Source organism: Megascapheus bottae, chromosome X (assembly GCF_031878675.1).
Source record: "Megascapheus bottae isolate mThoBot1 chromosome X, mThoBot2.hap1, whole genome shotgun sequence".
Classification (NCBI taxonomy): Eukaryota; Metazoa; Chordata; class Mammalia; order Rodentia; family Geomyidae; genus Megascapheus; species Megascapheus bottae.
The window spans coordinates 26793934-26814428 of record NC_143547.1 but is presented as its reverse complement, the minus strand read 5'-3'; the positions used below and the strand labels follow the sequence as shown (position 1 = coordinate 26814428).

The following is a 20495-nucleotide window of genomic DNA, read 5'->3' as shown; positions in this document are numbered from 1 at the left end:
TACCCAAAGCAATGGACATGGTAATGGAAATACAAACATAAGTATATAGACAAAAAAAACCCATGACTTTATAATCATAATGTTTTATTTCATAAACTGATATGTTTCTATGACATACAAACTGTTAGCCTAATTTTGATTAAGTTCTAAAGACTAAGTCCCAGAGAATGTAATAAGAGATTCCCTCCTTGAACAATTGTTTGTTAAACTTGTCATTTAAAATATGATGTAAACATAAGCCATATAATGAATGATTGTTGTTCTTAAGGTACTGTTATCTCTCATCACTTCTACTGTCCCTTGGTTATCTCATATTGTTACACTATCTCACTTTGTTACCTGATATATCGGATATATTTGTATTTGGTTATCTGAAATTGGATAGGGAATGGGGGAAAACAAGATGAGGGGTGGGGGAGGGGGAGGGAAATGGGGACCATAACATGTGAAAGGATATCAATGTGTGGGAATTAAGACACCATTTATCTGGCAAATATCATGTAACCCTTTTATTAATTACAATAAAAAATATATTAAAAAATAATATAGGTGCCTAATACTTCATAACACTAAGGCAAGATATAAATTGGAAGGAGCCTAAGATGGAAAGTATGATGGGAATATGGTAAAGAATGGGAAAGAAGTGAACACTTTAAATTACTGTTAATCAGGTAGAGAGTACACAATACTGGTAAAAATCTTTCCTTGGTTGCTTTTTACTTTGTTCCACCATCATTATATGAGCAAGTCCTGTGAGCGTTACCTCTATAAACCCTTCATGAGAAAATCTCTATCCATGTTGGTTTGTATTCCCATCTTCTCTATTCCTTATCTTTCCTTGTGGAATCCATCCTCCACAAAGCAACAACATTCAGTTATCTTTGCAGTACTGGGGTTTGGATTCAGGGGCCTTGTGTTTGTTAGGCTAACACTACTGCTTGAGTCACTCATCCAGCCCTGCTTTTGTTGATAATTGTGGAGGTGGAATCTGGCAAATGTTTCTGCCCAGGATGGCCCTGAAACCTCTATTCTTTGGATCTCAGCTTCCTAAGTAGGTTAGGATTATATTTGTGATCCCTAAGTGTCCAGCCAGATCCATTTGTTTAAAATTGAAATTGGGATGTATTCCACTGCTAAGATTCTCTTAGAATAGGAACTTTTTGCCATGCCCTAAAAACCCATGTACAGATTTCACTTCATTCCTACTTACTTTGTTGAGCTTATCACTACCATACTTCCTTTCTGTCATTTTGTCATCACACTGCCCTTTTTGCCCCATAAACATGCCAAAGCTGTTTCTGATTCTGCTTTTAAAAAAAAAAATCTAATATGTGTGGTCCATAGAGTTTTGAATGGTTGACTTCATCTCATTATTTAGGGCTATTCACAAAATCAGTCTTAAATTCATAGTAAGTACAAGTAGTATTTTGCATGTACATATATTTTATTTATACAAATAATTTCTTAGAACTCCTACTTAGAGGTCAGTCTCTCTGTCTTGCTTCCCTAAAGGTCCCTGAAGATAAGGAGTTCATCTTATCAATGGTTGTGTCCCTTAATCCTACAGCATTATCTGCTCTAGAGCTGGCTTGTAAATATCAGATAAAGGGGTTTATTCTCTAAGAATCCCAATCAGGTGGGACCAAAGGACATGTATATTTTAGGCAAATATGAAGAACTACAAGTGAGATAAAAGAGAATGTTTTATATGTTGCTTGATGATCAGAAATTATGGAAGCTATACAGATAAAGTTTTGACAAAATGCCCTTGAAAATTCTTTCCAATTACAGAATCCTTATTTGTTCAAATTATAATGAGTGACTTTAACAGCTGCTATCTAAATGACTTTGAACTTGCACAATCCCTTTATCTTTGGGTGATCTGAGTCAGAACTAAGTTTACATGTACTTCTAACTGGCTTAACATCTTCAGTAACTAGGTTATCCCCACCACTATCTAATAACACTTGATGTCCCGGCCCCCAACCCCCACTTTCTTGGGGCTTGAATTCTGGGCCTGGCTGCTGTCCCTGAGTTTCTTTATGCTCAAGGTTAGCACTCTACCACTTGAGCCACAAGATCACTTCTGGCTTTTCTAAGTAGTTTGTTGGAAATAAGAGTCATAGATTTTCCTGCCTGGGCTGTCTTCAAACCGTGACCCTCAGATCTCAGCTTCCTGAGTAGCTAGGATCACAGGCATGAGCTACTGGTGTCCAGCCTGAACTTAAATATTCTAATAAAGCAAACTAAAATAAGACAATCCCTACCCTCTACCAATTATATTAATAAAGAGGATATGGACAAAGAGATGCAATTCTTTAAGGAATTTTTACATTACATTACTTATCATGCCTTGGTTTATTTCTTTTGGTCTTGACAAAAGATTGTATCATAAGGTAATTCATACCAATATTTTTTTGTTTGAGTAAAAATTTAAGTTGGATATCACTTTAATAAGTGGGTATTACTTTCAAATCACAGTATTTTGAAAATACATGCTGACCAAATCAGCGTACCCACAGGGAAAATATTCAGTGTAAATACTATTTTAACGAAGACTAAAATGAACTCAGTTTATGTAAGTATAAAGCAATGCATTTCAAAAGTAAATTGTTTAGCCTAGTTCTTCAAAACATACCGGTCAAATAAATAAATTTCTCCTACTCATAAGACATATTAAAAACAATATCCAAAAATCTTTCCCCAAAATAAGACTTCTTCACCTTTACTTAACCTATCACTTCCTGTATTTTTTTAGACCAGAATTTTATACTATATGGAGGCATTTTGTAATAATAAATACAACAGTACTGTACTATTTGAAATAACTGCCTCCAAATAGATTTAGAAAATAGGTAGAAAAAAAGTAACAACAACAAAAAAATTGTAACAACAAATTAGACATTTACTCAGGAGTGCAAATGTATTCAAACTAAGTGGCTAGTAATAATTCTTACAAACTTGTAGTAAGTGTTCAAAGCAGTCAAGAAAAGGGGAACAGTTCAATTCATAAGCAATAAAGCATTGGCATTTTAGTCAAATCCCTATGTTAACTACAATGGACTCTGTTACAGCAATAATTCTCCCTTTAGTTTCTACAAAGCAAACTTTCAATATTAAAACTAATCCTCCTGGGGTTTGGTAGTTAGGGAAGAATAGGGAAGTAGAATGTGAATCTACAAGTTTAAAATCATTTGTGTTTTTGTTCCTTTCTATATCAAAGTGGAATATGTGAAAGGGATAATATTTTTTTTAACATGTGGATTCTCATATTACATTTTGTAAGACTTCTGAAGCATTTTGTTTTAATGTAAGTGTAATTGTATGGAGGGAGAGGGGGAGAGTTGATACTCCCCAGAAAGAGAGGAACTACAGCAGTTTTAGAAAGCACTTACTTAATCATTTCAAAAAGCTTTGGATCTGAGACCTTGATATTTCGTGCCATATTCCAGGAAAGATGAACCATGGGTACTATTGATTTCACACTTTGCAATTTGTTCCATTCGTACCGTTCCACTGCCAATTTATACTGGCAGGCTAGGAAAAACAAAACAAAACAAAACAAAACACAAAAAAGAAGTTATAATGAAACCCAAAGTATCAAAAGTTCAGAAGATTATATTATCACCCTCTCAGGTGATACCTTCAACACCAATTCTGAAAACATCCAAACAGTGTAATAGTAATATTTATATGCCATGATAATTGTAGTAATAATAGTATTTATCATATAGAGCGCTTCCTATTACTATGTACCAGGCAGTGTATATTATTTCTTTCCATTATCACAATATCACCCTATTAGTTTTATTATCTTCATTTAACAGATGAAGAGGTCAAGGACTAGAGAAATTAAATAACTTGCCCAAAATTACAAGAGCCAGGCTCTGGTACCAATCCATGTGTTTCTGGCTCCATAGGCCATATTCTCAACCTTACGTGGATAATGCCCAAAGACAGGCATAATTCCAACAGATTCTGATGTAACATTCATATGACATGAGATCAAAGAAAAATTAAAATTCATTCATTACTTTTTCTCCCATAAAGGACTTCAACGTGTATCTTTCACATATATAAGGACACAAGCTTGTTATTTTGTTGAGATCTATGATTTTAGATTTTCATGTGGTAATTCCCATTTAATTTGTTATACTACATATTTTTATAAGGCATTCTTCTAATATTTAGTATTTTCTTTAAGAACAAAGAATACATTTAGTAAACATAACCCTTTTTAAATTAAACTTTTACTTAAAGTATATTCTTTAAAATACCTGTAAGTGGACCAACATTCCAAGCAATGTTGTTGCACCAGCCAATAGCCTGAACCCAATGGACAGTTCCTGCATTTATCCAGACCAGATCTCCAGGCCTCTGAATAAACCTATACACTGGAACATTGGCTTCATAAAGATCTTCAAGGTTGGGCCACCAAGAACCCATTAGGAAATTCAAATTGTTTCTGAAATAAGGGAGGTGGGGGGAGAAAGAGTGCAAATGTATCAAGTGCTTTAAAGGGCCCTTAGATAAGAAGAAAATGTCTAGTTTTGCTTTTTAATGTCCATTAATTTCAATGAAACTTAACGAGTGTGCAATAAAAACTTTGATACATGTGTAGAGTGTGAAATTAATCACAGTTGAGGACTAGATGATTTGTTTTATAAACTGGGCACAGATGGCTCACACCTGTATCCTAGCTACCCAGAAAATTGACATGTGAGGATCACCGGTTGAAGCCAGCCCAGGTAGGAAAGTCCATAGGCTCTCATCTCCAATAAACTTACTTAGAAAAAGCCAGGAGTGATGTTGTGGCCCAAGTGGTAGAATGCTAACCTTGAGCAAAAAAGAAGCTCAAGTACAGCACCTAGGCTCAGAGTTCAAGCCCCAGAATTGGCCAAAAACAAAAGATTAGTATTACAATTTTAAATTGACATTTGTCAAGGCTAGTGCTCTATCACTTGGGACACAGCCCCACTTCTGGCTTTTTCTGTGTATGTAGAACCAAGGAATTGAACCCAGGTCTTCATGAATACTACGCAAATACTCTTACCACTAGACCAAACTCCAGCCCTACAATCTCAAATTTTAAGAAATAAAAGCCTACGGGGCAATGGAGTTTCTGCTGCTACTACACTGCTAGGCCCTAAAAGAAAGTACTGATTTAAACAGACCAAGCAATTTTAAAATTCCCTCTTTCTGGCATCTTTAAATTGAAGAAAACCTAAGTGTAGAACACTACTATAAATTTCTAAGATATTTTCTTTTTGAATGTAAGATGCACAAATAATTAAAAAAAAAAAAAACCCAAAACAAAGATCCTTAAGCCAAGTAAGAATTTACAAGTTACAATGTACAATTAGTCCTCACAGTAACTTCATACATATACATTTTCAGTGGTGACTTATTTCTTTTGCTTTATGAGGAGGATAACATGTTTATAATTATGTTTTTAATTCCTATCTCAATAATATTCATGTTGCTACTAAAAAGGAAGTGTCAGGTGCTCACATAATAAGAATATTTTCAGAACAAAAGGCTAACATTTCTATGTAAAGAAACAATATGCATGTTTTTTCATGAGTAAAGTCTCAAGAAGTTAATTAAATTTTGTAAAGTTCCTTCATGGGAAAAGTTTTAGAAAGGATTTATATCTTAAAGAATAATATATTCAAGCTGATGTTTTTCTAAAAAGAAAGGTACTCAATTAGAGAATTCCTCCACTTTCTAAAAGCATTTATAATAAAACTATTCTTCTTAGAATACATACCTTTTATCATTTTTAAAGCTCATTCTTACCAACTATTACTATTGCATGAAATATTTCCAGTAAAACAACATAATAGTTTGGAATCAAATAATTTCATTGAGGTATCCAATTTGGTAACTTGTCCTTCAGCATTACTGTTTTTAAATAATTATGTTTAAAGATAATTTTAGCTTAGAAACGTACTTTTCACAGAAGTCATTCAGAACACCCCAGTAACCTTCAGGAACAACAAACCATTCGCAGTCACCTGGGCCAATATTTATGTTAACTGAACAGAAGTTGTTATTTTCTTGATGACCTAAAACGTGAAAAGGGGGGGGGGGGAGTCAGCACACTATAAAATTCTATAGAGTTTGATCAACTCATAACATACTAGTAAGAGTTTCTGTAGCTCTGAAGTCAAATATTTCTGACCAGTTGCAGATAATAAGAGCAGATAATAACAAGTATAAAATCACTGAATTGTTTTGAATAGCAATGAAACAATCACTGAGCAGAACAATGCTTAACACACAGTAAGCAATAAATATTAGGTATTATAGATGCCATTATCATTTTTTTTCTAGTCGTGGGGCTTGAACTCGGGGCCTGAGTACTGTCCTTGGACTTTTCTCAAGGCTAATGCTCTACCACTTGAGCCACAGCACCACTTCCAGCTTTTTTCTATGAATGTGGTACTGAGGAATATAAGCCAAGTTTTCATGCATGCTAGGCAAGCACTCTACCATTAGGACAAATCCTGACCTGCCACTAACATTTTTTAAACTTATGAACAAACCTGAATTTCTCATAAGCATTGACACTGAAAAAGGGACAAGAAGATTGAATTTCAAAATACAGCCAATCTAGGTAGGCAATGATGTCAATAAAAATGGCAGAGTAGGAAACTGTAAAGTCTAATCCTCTCCAGAAACACCAAATAAAAATAAAAACAAACAAATCCATCTAAATGTCAAAGATCAACTTTGCCAGAACTCAAAGAAATACTTATAGGTTTATAATAACCAGGTGCAACTGTTTCAGAACAAAGCTGACTTAAACCTGGTAGATATATGTGAGATATTTAACTTATCTAACCCTACCCACATCACTGGTCAGTGACAGACTGACTTAAAGTCTGTGTTCCTTATTGAGTATGTCTCGTTCTAAAGGGATCAGAGTGGACTTTGTTATTATTATTTTGCCAGTCCTGGGGCTTGAACTCAGGCCACCTGAGCACTGTCCCTGAGCTTCTTTTGCTTGAGAATAGCTCTCTGCCACTTGAGCCACAGCAGCACTTCCTGCTTTTTCTGTGTAAGTGGTACTGAGGAATCGAACACATGGCTTTAGGCATGCGAGGCAAGCACTCTACCACTAGGCCACATTCCCAGGCCTCTGTTTTGAAGGAATCATACTAACCTAATTGGAGTTTCTGCAAAAGACCGAAGCAAGGAGTTTCTCATTTTGTCTACCTTTGAACTCAGTACTTATAATTATCACTTACTAGAGGTAGATGTTTGGAATTGCCTATTGCAAAGACTCTAGATTAAAAATTAGCTCTTACTGAAATATTAGGGATGCTGGGGGCCAAGCGTTTGTTCTAGTGGTAGAGTACTTGACTAGCATGCACGAAGACCCAGGTTCGATTCCTCGGTAACACATAAACGGAAAAAAGCTGAAGTGGTGCTGGGGCTCAAGTGGTAGAGCACTAGCCTTGAGAAAGCCCAAGGACAATACTCAGGCCCTGAGTTGAAGTCTCAGGACTGGCAAGAAAAAAAACCTCAGGGATGCTGGAACTCAAGCACTTAAATGAAAAATGTATTAGGGTAAAGGTTAAGAACAACTCTATGGTTCAGAATGTGACATGCGAAAGTCCATTAAAACAGGTGACACTAATATTAAACTAATGTAACCAGGAAGAAAGTGCTTACTCCACAACATAGTCAAACAATGGCTTTTAAATTCAACCGAAATGATTAAATTACACATTCCTTATAAGAACATGTCCAGGGCCTGAAGTGTACCACAGAAGTGTACACACAGAAAAGGCTGGAAGTGGTGGTGTGGCTCAAGTGGTAGAGCGCTAGCCTTGAGAAAGTCCAAAGACAGTGCCTAGGTCCTGAGTTCAAGCTCCAGGACTGGCAAAAAAAAAAAAAAAAAAAAAAAAAAGAGAGAGAGAAGAAAAAAAGGGGGGACGGGGGAAGAATATGTCCAGTATGACAATGATTTTAAATATGACTTAAAAAAATAATGTAACTGCATTAGATTTCAAAGACTAAGTTTGAAAAATGTGAAAAATCTCAATTATAATTACATGTTTGCATTTTTTGAGATACTAAATTAATATTAATCACCTATTTTAAAACTTCAACATAACTATAGTTCCTAAAAATTATTTGACCTCAATTATAATTCTTAATATTCAATGTTTTAATTTTTGTTAATCAAAAATTATATCTCTATAATCTTTAGTGTACAAATAGCTTTCAATTGAACATACATGCCATTACCGTAAAGAAACACAGATAATTACTTGAGATTACAAAAGGTTCTTTCTAAAAAACTAAAATGACATAAACAAATAAGGCCAAAAGGCCTCTGTGACGAGCAGTCTATGAAGAAGAAAGGACTGTTTTTAACTTAAAAAGGAAAATACACAAAATAATTCAAATTGGATGGAAGAAAGTTTTAACTGGAATGAATCTTAACCAGTCTGACACTAAATACAAAATAAAACTAACTAGCAGTTTCAAAATGTTTGTCCAATATTTATATTGTTGTGTAACTATGGAAAAAACTATAACCAATGATTCTAATCCTAGCTGTAGAAGTAGAATCTCATGGGGAACACTTTTTTTTTTTGAGGTAGGGGTGGTAGTTTAATAATACTCATGGTTGGATTTTAATCCTTAGAGATCAATTATGTATTTTTACAAAGTTTATCAGAAGATTCAAATGAATAGCCGGGGATGGAAACCACTGACCATGCTCCCAGAAGCAAGATAACTGCATTCTGAAACAATTCAGCCATGGCTGTTTCAAGTAGAAAACTGAAGCACCTGAGGCACTAGTATAGCAAAACTGCTTATCACCAGTTATCTCTTCTAAGTGAACAGTGTCAGAGTTCTTAACTATTCCAAACATTACTTGTCAACCCAAAGAAACACAAAGAACAAGGTACATCTGTGTCAGATGAAAATGTGAAGGCTGAAAATAAGGTAATTAATTTGATAATAGATGAGAAAAAAAAACCCAGGGAACAAATGTGACATGCAAAAAATGACAAGTCAAATTGCTTAGTGGAAAAGACTAAATAGCAGGATGGGTCAATATTATAATCAAGCATTTTTTTACAGTGTCAACCTATGCTTTGTTTTTAAATAGAAATAGAGTGGAACAGACTAGAAAATGTATTGTTTAGTGAAAACTGTTTTATACACACACACACACACACACACACACACACACACACACACACAGTCATGATATTATACATATATAGAATATACATATTTTCTTGTGCTTGTTTGCTTTTTGAGACAGGGTCTCACTATGGATATCAGACTGTCCCTGAACTATCAATCCTCTTAGCTCAACTCCAAAGAGTATGTACCACCACACCCAACTAAATTATACATTTTTATTATGATTGCAATTACAGAAAAAGAACAGTGAAAGTTTAGAAAACACTGGACTCACCAAGCATGGTTTCTCACACCTGTAATCCTAGCTACTCAGGAGGCTGAGATCTGAGGATCACAGTTCAGAGCCAGCCAGAACACTCCAATTCTCAATTAGCAACTAGAAATCTCCAATTAGCAACTAGAAAATGGGAAGTGTGGCTATGGTTCAAGGGGTAAGGTGATAGCCTTGAGCTGAAGAGCTCAGGGACATCGCCTAAGCCCAGAGTTTCAAACCCCTTGACACACCAAAAAAAACCTCCAAAACATAAAACAAAACAACAACAAAAACAAAAAACAACACTGCACCCCCTATAGTAGATGGAGGCCAACAAGTCTTTTAGGCTGTAGCTACTTATCTTCCCAAATACTCCAATAATCTCTTTACTAGAACAAACCATTATTATTTATGCAATACTATTTTAAACAGATAATCCAAAGGGGAAAAATTAATTTGACCCCTATTAAGGCCTCTAACTTTATAAGAGCAATTCTTTTCTAGTTGTATTCATTTTAAACAGATTTGTGTTCTTTTTCATGTCTCTCACTTATATGATATAAAAATTACCTGGTGTTCTGCTTCCTGGAACTTTCATATATAATTGAACTGTGTTCATGCCCAGTATAGTATGACCAACGTGGCTTAGAAGATTTCCTGCTGATACGACACGCACAAAAGCAGGAAGTTTAGTCAATTCATGCAGCTGCAACTTCCACCTGCAAGAAAACAGACCAATAGTGAAGCCCTGCTGCAAATATTTCTCAAAGTTAATCATTCCCGCCAAGCTCTTTTACAATCAGAAAAATAATTAAATCAATAAATATCTTACTTTCACATGAGATTCTTGCTTAAAGTTTTAGGTTTTTTTTCAAAAAACAAAAAACCTCAACATTCCCAATGAAAATAAGTCTAAAATTTACAGATGAATTAATTGAATGAAAATTATTTTTGCAGTTGTGCTATATAATTAACTACATCTTATATAATCCTACTGCATGTAACTAAAATGTATAGTGTTATACTGTGTAATAAGCATAAAGTCAAGGTCTTGAAAAACTATAAAATTCTTAAAATGTATATACTTGTAATCTCAGCATTTGGGAAAGTGTGGCAAAAGTACATGAGTTCAAGGCCAGTTTGCCCTATACAGAAACGCTGTCTCAAAAAATTACCCACTCCATTAAAAAAAGGTTGGGGGATTTAATTGTAAAGCCTACCAAAATATTTAGCTTACTCTCATATGTCAATTTAGAAAAGTGGCAAAGAATAAAACAGAATTAGAATTTTCAATCTTGAGGATACCTCTTTGCATCAAGTCATAGAACTGTTAACTACAAGGACTTACTTTTTGTCATCAGACAGGTCAATGTTGGTCCCGAATTTTATGGTTTTAAAGGGTCCTTTCCTCCTCCTCCCAGAACTTAAGAAGAGAGAGATAATATTAAAATCATTTCCTTTAGAAAGAATTATGAAGTGGACATTAAAAAATGACTTACTTATCTGAAGATGTAGATTCACTATCTGAGTGGTCTTTATGGTGACTTCTTTTCTCATTTTCTTCCTATAGATTAGGCATAAAGCATTCTAGTTTAGTATTCCACAACTGGTTGGTTGTCCATTCCACTTTACCATTAAAACAAAACAAACAGTTCACACCTAGTTTGAATGGTATTATCTATGTGAAGTAACTTTGTCAAGCATGGGACTTGAACTCTAGGTCTGGACATTGTCCCTGAGCTCTTCAGCTCAAGACTACCGCTCTACCCCTTGAGCCACAGTGTCACTTCCGGTATTTTAGGTACTTAATTGGAGATAAGTCTTATGGACTTTAGTGCTCAGACTGGCTTTGAACCACAATGCTTAGATCTCAGCCTCCTGAACAGCTAGGATTATAGGCGTAAGCCACTATATCTGCCGTGAACTAACATCTTAAATTAGAATTTTTCATGTAAAAATGTCTTCAAAGATCTTAAATACTCAAGAAAGGTCAAAACTTGGCATAGTATCCAGCTTCAACCATCTGCCACAAAGTTACCGCCACACATATCATATTGGTCCCTCTTTTCTTTCTGTTTTTGGGCAGTACTCAGGACCACATGGTTGCTGACGCAGATAGTCTACTGCTGAGCCACACCCTAGCTCTTTTTGTGCACTGGTTATTTTTGAGATAGGGTCTCACTTCTTGCCTAAACAACACCTGGACTATGACTTCTCTATTTTAAGCTTCCTGTCATGCATGTGCCACCAAGTCAAGTATCTTTCCCTTGAGATGGAATCTTGGGACTTTTCTGATCAGGATGGAATCACGAGCCAAATGATCTCAGCTTCCCACACAGATTAAGATGTCATGCTCATGCACCATTTGCAGATATATGTTGAGGCTATTCTTCTGCCTACAGCAGCCTTCAACTGCAATCCTCCCATTCTTAGCCTTCCAAACAGGTAGAATTACAGGCAAGAGCCATTCATGTCTAGCTATATTCTTCATATTCTCAGAGAGCAAAACTATAAATGTAACTATAAATTTTCTAAACTAGCAGAGATATGTGCATGTAATGTTCTATGTTCTTCATTATTGACACATGAAAGAGACTCTTCTTGGGTTAAACCTTTATGTACAATGGATTATACACAAATGGTAACATATTTACAACTGTTGGATAAATATGGGTACATTTGAACATGAGCATTACTTCTCCCCCGCCTCCCCAATCCTGGGCCTGGAACTCTGGGCCTGAGCACTGTTCTTGGGCTTTCTCAAGGCTAGAGCTCTACCACTTTGAGCCACAGCACCATTTCTGGCTTTTTTCTAAATATGTGGTGCTGAGGAATCGAACCCAGGTCTTCGTGCATGCTAGGCAAGCACTCTTACCACTAGGCCAAACTCCAGGCCTATGAGCATTACTTCTATTGATAATTTTTGTATCACAATCATTTCGAGTCAGTGTATGAACATTTGCCAAATTTTTGACATTCTGCAAAGCATATTACAAAGCAATCCTTGCTTTAGTTAGGAATTCTTTTACATTTGATAATCAAGTTTAACTATTTCCCCGGATCTTCCTTTGATAGTCTTTGAATCCTGCTCACTATTTATGATATCTATATGCAGAATATGGGCATGTAGTTGAAATATTCTCAAATTTAAACTAGAGATTTAGACCACAAATTTGGTATGAATCATGAAAACTGTAGGACAAAGTTTACTAAAAGCACATAAACAGTACTTACAAAGCACTAACATAAAATAATAATAAAATGCTTACAAAAAGTAACACGTCCTTACCTTAAAAACTAAAAACAATGCAAAACAAAACAAACCAAAAGCAAACAAAAAACCCTTCAGAAAGCTAATACGTACTCTCAATGATTCCTGGAATGAGGAGGCTTGGTACTGTGCATATTTAGCAATTGTAGTATGGGATCTATTACTTTCACAATGCCAGATTTTCTTCGTTCCAGTGGGGTCCCAATTTTCATCTGCTGGTTGCAACAACTGTGTCCTCACTTCTACCACATGCTCATTGTTAGCTTCCACCAAAGTTTTAGTCGAGAAAAGTCCCAGATCTTCATTTGAAAATTAATAAAAGTCATTAGCAAATAAAACTGCATTTAGAATCATCATGTTTTAAAATGTTTCCCACCCTGGTTTTTAAGAAACAGGGAAAAACTATTCTATAGCACTGCATCCAGTTCTCCTTTAAAAAAAAAAAAAAAAGGTAAAAAAAAATTCTGAGTTACATGGCAAATTCTCAGTATCATACACCAAAGACACCTTGAACCTACCTGTCCTACTAGCCAAAAGAGCAATAAGCAAATCAAAGGTATAAGTTTCCGTTGCTATTATACATGCTAGGAAATATATCAAATATTACCTAATTTCTAATTTTATCTTACAAAATATTCTATTACATTGTTTACATTTGTGGAACTATCATAATGAAATCCTCCTTTGTACAGCTAAACTATGCCAATTTTTTAAAAGAAATTTAAAAAAAAAAAAAAAGAAATTACCGGGGCCGGGAGTTTGGCCTAGTGGTTAAAGTGCTTGCCTAGCATGCATGAAGACCCGGGTTCGATTCCTCGGTACCACATACATAGAAAAAAGCCAGAAGTGGTGCTGAGGCTCAAGTGGTAGAGCTCTAGCCTTGAGAAAGTCCAAGGACAGTGCTCAGGCCCTGAGCTCAAGCCCAGGACTGGCAAAAAAAAAAAAAAAAGAAATTACCCCATTACTCTAAATCATAATTATATAATTAGACCAAAATCAAACGAACTTACAAACTAAACAAAAAGTGTCAGTACTCAAAATCAAGAACATATATTCAAACCATACACTTTTGTTGAGAGTAAGATCTCTCTCAGACAGGAACATGTAAAATGAAAGAGGAAAAAGTAACAAATTATTTATGCAGTATTTTAAAAAGTCTGAATGGGGGCAGGGAGTTTGGCTTAGTGGTAGAGTGCTTGCCTAGCATGCACAAAGACCCGTGTTTGATTCCTTGGTACCACATACATAGAACAAAGCCAGAAGTGGTGCTGAGGCTCAAGTGGTATAGCTCTAGCCTTGAGAAAGTCCAAGGGCAGTGCTCAGGCCCTGAGCTCAAGCCCAGGACTGGCGCAAAAAAAAAAAAAAAAAAAAAAAAAAAAAGTCTGGATGGACTAGAGCATCTACCCAGCTCAAGTCAGGATACAGGAAAGATACTTGCACATCCATGTTCACTGATGTGCTGCTATTCATAGTAGCCAAATTATGGAAACAGCCCAGGTGCCCTACAACAGATGAGTGGATCAGTAAAAGATGGTATACATACACAATGGAAATGATCTATCCATTAGAAAGATTAGTACAGGGAAGTGGATGGATTTAGAGCAAATTATGCTAAGTGAGGCAAGCCAAGTTGAGAAGAACCAAATGGCACATGTTTTCTCTCACATGTGTCAAGATAGAACTAAAATATAACTGACATGATAGCCTACACAGGACTCTAGACACACACTAATAGTCAGGAATCCAAAAATGTAACTTCTCTGAACAAATTTCAGGAAATGTTTTTTTGACGGTGGTGGTTTCTTTTTGGTTTGGGTTTTTAAAATGGTGACAAATGGGGGGAGGGGGGAGGGGAGATGGAGGTGAGCAGGGTTGGGAGCCAGCACAGAAATGGGGGGAGAAACAGTAACAAATGCAATCAAGGTATTCAGTATATACTATGTAGAATAGTAAAATTGTGTGTGTGTGTGTGGAGGCTGGGGCCTTTTAACTCTAGCTAATCAGAGGCTGTAAGAGAAGGATCAAAAATCAAGGACAATGTAGGCAAAAGTTAGCAATTCCCTGTCTCAGAAAAATAAGCCACTCATAGTGGTGCAGGACTATAATCTCAGGTACTTAGAAATAAAGAAGGGAGGATTACAGTTTGAGGCTAGCCTAGGCTAAAGCATAAAATCTCCATCTAAACCACTAAACTAAAGCCATAAAGTATGGTCATATAGCTGAAGTGGTAGAATATTTGCCTATCCCTGAATTCAATCTTTAAGTCTACAAATGAGGGGAAGAAAGTCAAATGTAGTGCATGTGCACACATGAACATTCTTTTTGTTCTTTTTAATTTAAATCTTACCCAATTTAAGAGCTCCAGCAAGGCCACGTATAACTGTAACAGGGTTGTTTGGATTTGTACAAAATTGATGTAATGGAGGAAAGAAAGCATCACGTTTATTTTCCAACTGTAAAATGAGAACATGTGGTTAGATTTTAGGGAAAGGGATTTTATTGAAATATGAAGTTCTAAATTCATGTTCATTAGCTATCACAATTTGAAAAAATGTATCTTGTTTCCTATCATATCTTTTGATTCTTCATTGTATTAGACAGCAACCACATATATTTCTCTCCTACATTAAATGTTAAAGTCAAAGTATTTCAATTATCATTCACACTTAAAAAGGAAAAAAAAATCCTATAATACACTACAACATGGATAAATCTAGAGGATATTGTGGCAAATCAGGGGTTGGGAGAATCTTTTCTCCGAAAAAAGCCATTTGACATGTGATGTTAGCAGGTATTTTTTGTATGAAAAGTATCCTAGATTCATTCAATTTCCAATTCCGCATGCAGTTGCCTTGTCAGGGTAAAACTAAAATGACTCTGTAAGCCTTATGTAATCTACAGGCTAGATGTTCCCCACCCCTGAGTTTAATGATATGTTAGTCTCAGAAAGACAACTACGGCATTATTTTATTTATATGAGGCATCTAAAGTAGTCCATAGAGGATGAGGGGAGTAAGTAAAGGATGGTTCAATGAATAGATTTTCAGTTTGGCAAAAGTTCTAGAAATAAGTTACACAACATGAATATACTAACAGTGAAGTTATTCAGTAGTGATTAACACAGTGTATTTCATGTTATGCTCTTTTTGAGAACTGAGTAAGGAAGAGAGAGAAAAAAAAATCAAAAGATTTTAATCAAGTGTATCATTTTACAGATGCAAAATTATTTCATATAGTTAATTTTTTTTCATTTGAGGTGTAGTGGAGTAACAGAAGGAAATGCAATAGTTTTGGAATCATGTAAATAAAAATTGTTCTTAATCATAAGTCTCCTATATCAGGTATCAAAAATACTATAAAGCAGAACTAATATCTTGTCTTGATTTTATTTATTTATTTGTTTTATTTATTTATGCTAATCCTGGGGTTTGGGTACTGTCCTTGAGCTTTTTTTTTATTGCACTGTCACTTGAGCTATAGCTTAATTTTCTGCTTTTTGGTGGCTAACAAGAGAAACGAATATCAGTTTTCTGCCTGGGCTAGTTTTGAATTGAGCTCCTCAGATCTTGGCCTCTCTAGTAGCTAGGATTACAGATGCAATCCACTTGCGCCTGACTAGTTTTAAAATGCTTTAAACAACCCATTAAGACTTCTAGCTACATCTGTCTATTGTCACATTTTATGTTTGAAAATAATTTTTGAGATGCAGGTAATAACTTTTTGCTTTTAATAGATGTATACAACAGAATGAACATTAAGGTGCAGGAAAGTAGCAGAATGTTAAACCTAGTATACTCAAAAGTTTTTAGGTGGCTTTTTGTTATAATACTCCTCAAAATAAGGGCAGTAAAAAAGTATTCCTTACTACTCTAAATAGAATCACAGTGAACTGCTGAGGAGGTACTTAACTAAATGTTATTATAAAACTTTTTAATGTACCCCCCCATCCACACTGTTGCCAATAACTGTAATGCATGTTAATGGGCATTATACTGAGCTTTTATGAAAGGCAGGTAAACATTCATTTAACAGATTTTTAGTCAGTCAATTCAGACTCACATAAATACTAGGTGTAGGTGGATTCAACTTGTCCTTTGGCAAGGGAGGGTATGGTGAAGATGGTGGTCTTGGAGGCGGACATTTATCCAACAAAATGCTACTGTTAGATAAGCCATTTTTACCTAGATTCCTTAAAAAAAGAAGGGAGAGTAAGTCAGTTGTACATTTATTTAGACAATGGAAAAAGTCCTTAATTATGTCCTAATTAAATGACTAAGGTTTTGCACATACCTAGTAAATTTGGATCTATCATGAAAAATTAAGAGTTAATTTGAGCAAAATTAACCTTGGTTCTTGCATTTTCACTGAAGAAAAATGAAAGTACCATATATGTATTACTGACAATATACTTTGCTTATATTTCCAATTTATTTTTTTTCACCTAAGGAACATTTCCTTTTCACAGTAAGATTTCATCTTATCAAAAGATTAAAACCTTAGCTTCACCAAAAAAAAAAAGTATAGATAAAAGGGAAAATAAAATATCTCTACTTTGATGCCTCTTCTAAGTATTTTTTTTTTGGGGGGGGGGTAGTCCTGGGGCTTGAACTCAGGGCCTGAGCATTGTTCCTACGCTTCTTTTGCTCAAGGCTAGGACTCTACCACTTGAGCCATAGAGCCACTTCTGGCTTTTTCTGTGTATGTGGCACTGAAGAATCGAGCCCAGGGCTTCATACATGCTAGGCACTCCTTACCACTGAGCTATAATTCCCAGCTCCCTAAAATGTCTTTGTGATAACCTTTCACAAATATATAACTCCTTAGCTAATAAAAATCTACCTAATAAAATTTTTGTGCAAATAAGATCCACTAAAATTTCCAACAAATTATGTTAATTTTTAAACAATGTATATAGTTGCTGTCTATTCTATACTTCTGTCCATTATATAACTATTACTAAGATTCTTTCTTTTAATAAAGAAATGATTATTTAAATTATAAATGCTTTAATACAGTATAATTATTCCCGAATGATAATTTCTTCATGTAAAGATAATTTCCAACTTCTTACTCAACTTAAAAAAATCAGGATGAAATAAATTTTTTGGTGGCGGGGGAAGGGCAGGGGTCTGTTGTACGGCTTGAACTGTGGCCCTGAGCTCTTCAGCTTAAGACTAAAACTGTACCACATAAGCCACTGTGCCATTTCCAATTTCCTAGCACTTAACTGAAGATAAGTCTCACAAACTTTAGTGCCTGGGCTGGCTTCCAACCGTGATCCTTAGATTTCAGCCTCCTGAATAGCTAGAATTACGAGAGCCACAAGCACCCGGCCAGAAGTAAATAAATCTTAAGATTTCAGTCCTTCTGAAGCTGACTAACTTACCTCAGCCAAGTATAGCTAACTGAAAAAAATCATCAATACATTATTCACTATTCTTAACATATTACAATTTCAAATGAGAATTTGAGCATTATAATTATTGTGGTAAGTAAAAAACTCCTAACTTCATTTATTAGAGGAATTAGCAGTTTTTCTCCACAAATTTTTCATCACAAATTACAGAGTAATCTAGGTTGAGGCAAAATTAATTTTTGTAATTTTGTTGTGTTTTGTTACACCAAAAAGACTTGCTATTCACTTTGTTCTGGTTGACATTAATAAAAAATATTCTAAGCTGCTGAGATGTTATCCTAAATTGTACCATTGGCGTAACTTTTTCAACTACAACTGTGAGTAAAACTAAAGGACTACATGGCAGGAATCATATAAAATAATTTAAAATAAGTTTAAAATAATTTGCTTATGTGAAATTCATTGAACTGAATTTTAAGTTTAACATTTCACAATAAATGTTAAACAAATGAATAGTCTGCCCAACATCTACTTTTAACATTTGTTCACAAAGCATGAAGTGCTGTGTACATTTGGGTATAAAATTGGTAATAGTTTATAAGCATCATGGAATTTTGTACTCTCTTGGCAGAGAGTAATAAAGAAGTAAATCTATGCATTATCATTATACAAATGTAAGTTAAAACACAATTACGGTTTGGGGCATGACTCAGGTCATAGAAAGCCTACCAATAAGAGAAAACAAATTTCAGATACTGAGTTCAAGTCCCAGTCCTGAATTTAAAAACCAACAAAGCCCTATAATCAAGACAAACAGTAATTGGGGTTTGTATTGAATAGGGTTTGTGTTGAACTGCATATCTGCTGGATTTTAAACAAAATATACCTCAGAATATATAAACTTTGTTTTCCATAAAAAGGTGACAGAATTACCTAATTATATAAGGTCCCAAGATTTAAGCTTCTAGAATTTTGGATGTTAAAACAATACAAAAAAATAGTCTTATATGACAGATACTAGGACTGGCTTTTCTTTCTATAGTCTATGACTTTTTTTTAAAGGAATACAACAAAGCAAATTAGAGAACACTGCTGTCTAAATTTTAAAACAGAACAAAAAGTTGAGGCAAGATTGGGGGAGCTAATAATGACTCAGTCTCCTGAATATTGCAATTACAATTGTTAAGTCATAAAAGTAAATGTAACTGCCTTTTATAATGTAACAGTGACCACTGCAATATTGAGAAAAGACTAAATAAGTCAGTCTAAAATATAACAATTACATTTCGAAGCTACATAATGTGGAAATGAGAGTACCCAGAAACAAATTGGAAAAGCAGGTTCCAATTGTGTTTCAAAATTGCCTACAGGATCAAATATGGAGCAAATAAGAATTTCTCTGAAAGAAATGATGATACACTTATCCATAGGGTTGCTACACATATGTTGTATTTAAAATACACTTTCCAATCCTGATGCAAAGGGCAAGGATGTTAAAAGATACCAAGAAATTTTGTCTTCTGAATGCTAGTAAGTAGACCTCAAGGCAAATAACAAAAGTTTAATTTATAAAAATGCAATGGGAAGGGAAGGGAGAAAGAGGCAAGAGGAAAACGGATAAGAAAAGGGGGAAAGGGAAAGGGAAAAGAACAAGTGTTGGAAAAGATTTACAAATTATCTCACTCTAAATCCTTCACTCCCCATGAGCTATACAACTGGTTGGGGGGGATGAGAAGGGTAAAGTGGGAGAGAGTGAGGGAAGGGGTGATACTGTCTAAAATGTACTTTATACTTGACTTATGTAACTGTCACCGCTTTCTGCATCACCCTTATAATAACAAAAAAAATTTTTTTTAAAATAGTAAATCCTTTTTTTCCCATTTTGAAAATCCTTCAACTAAGCAGATGAGGAAGAAACTAGTCATTACCCAATTATTTAGAAGATTGACATAAATTTACTTTCAAAATGTCTCTACCACATCATTTGGTAAAGAAATGTTCTGTAGTAAAAACCATCTCTACTGGATATCTTCGGTTGAGAAGTTCACAGTCAAATCTGTTATACCTGTGTTACTTTATCCTTTTAAGTTCTGGAGTTCTGCCTGTGCTGGGCAGGAGTCCAGAAGTCAAAAAAACAAGAGATAAATGGCAACACAATAGAGTAATGGCATAAATAAATAAATAAATAAATAGTGACATCCATCATTGTTGCCAGCTTAATTTCAGAAAAGTTTTATCTTAATATGCTAGAGTAAAATTTTTGTCACTTCATTAATACATTCAGGCGTGTTGGAGTAATCCAAGAAACCCATGGAGTCTTTATGAAAGACCAGAGCTTTAAAGAACTGTTACAAAATTAAGTCTCTAATAAGGCACAGTTGCTTTTCTAAGCTAAAACTTGAAAAGGGAACTATCACAGTGCGTGTGTGTGTGTGTGTGTG

At 34.9% G+C, this 20495-nt stretch overlaps 1 protein-coding gene across 9 annotated transcripts in view; it reads right to left on the bottom strand.

Moving 5' to 3' along the window:
• Positions 1-20495, bottom strand: part of Kdm6a (lysine demethylase 6A) — a 140226-nt gene that overhangs the window by 14326 nt on the left and 105405 nt on the right. For all 9 annotated transcript variants that reach the window (XM_090327071.1, XM_090327064.1, XM_090327072.1 and 6 more), the window contains 9 exons: positions 16758-16887; positions 15046-15151; positions 12792-12997; positions 10927-10991; positions 10776-10850; positions 9998-10146; positions 5954-6068; positions 4278-4465; positions 3396-3537 (listed from right to left, as the gene is read on the bottom strand). In XM_090327071.1, coding sequence (XP_090183197.1) covers positions 3396-3537; positions 4278-4465; positions 5954-6068; positions 9998-10146; positions 10776-10850; positions 10927-10991; positions 12792-12997; positions 15046-15151; positions 16758-16887 — 1176 coding nt within the window. The remainder of the gene's footprint in view (positions 1-3395; positions 3538-4277; positions 4466-5953; positions 6069-9997; positions 10147-10775; positions 10851-10926; positions 10992-12791; positions 12998-15045; positions 15152-16757; positions 16888-20495) is intronic.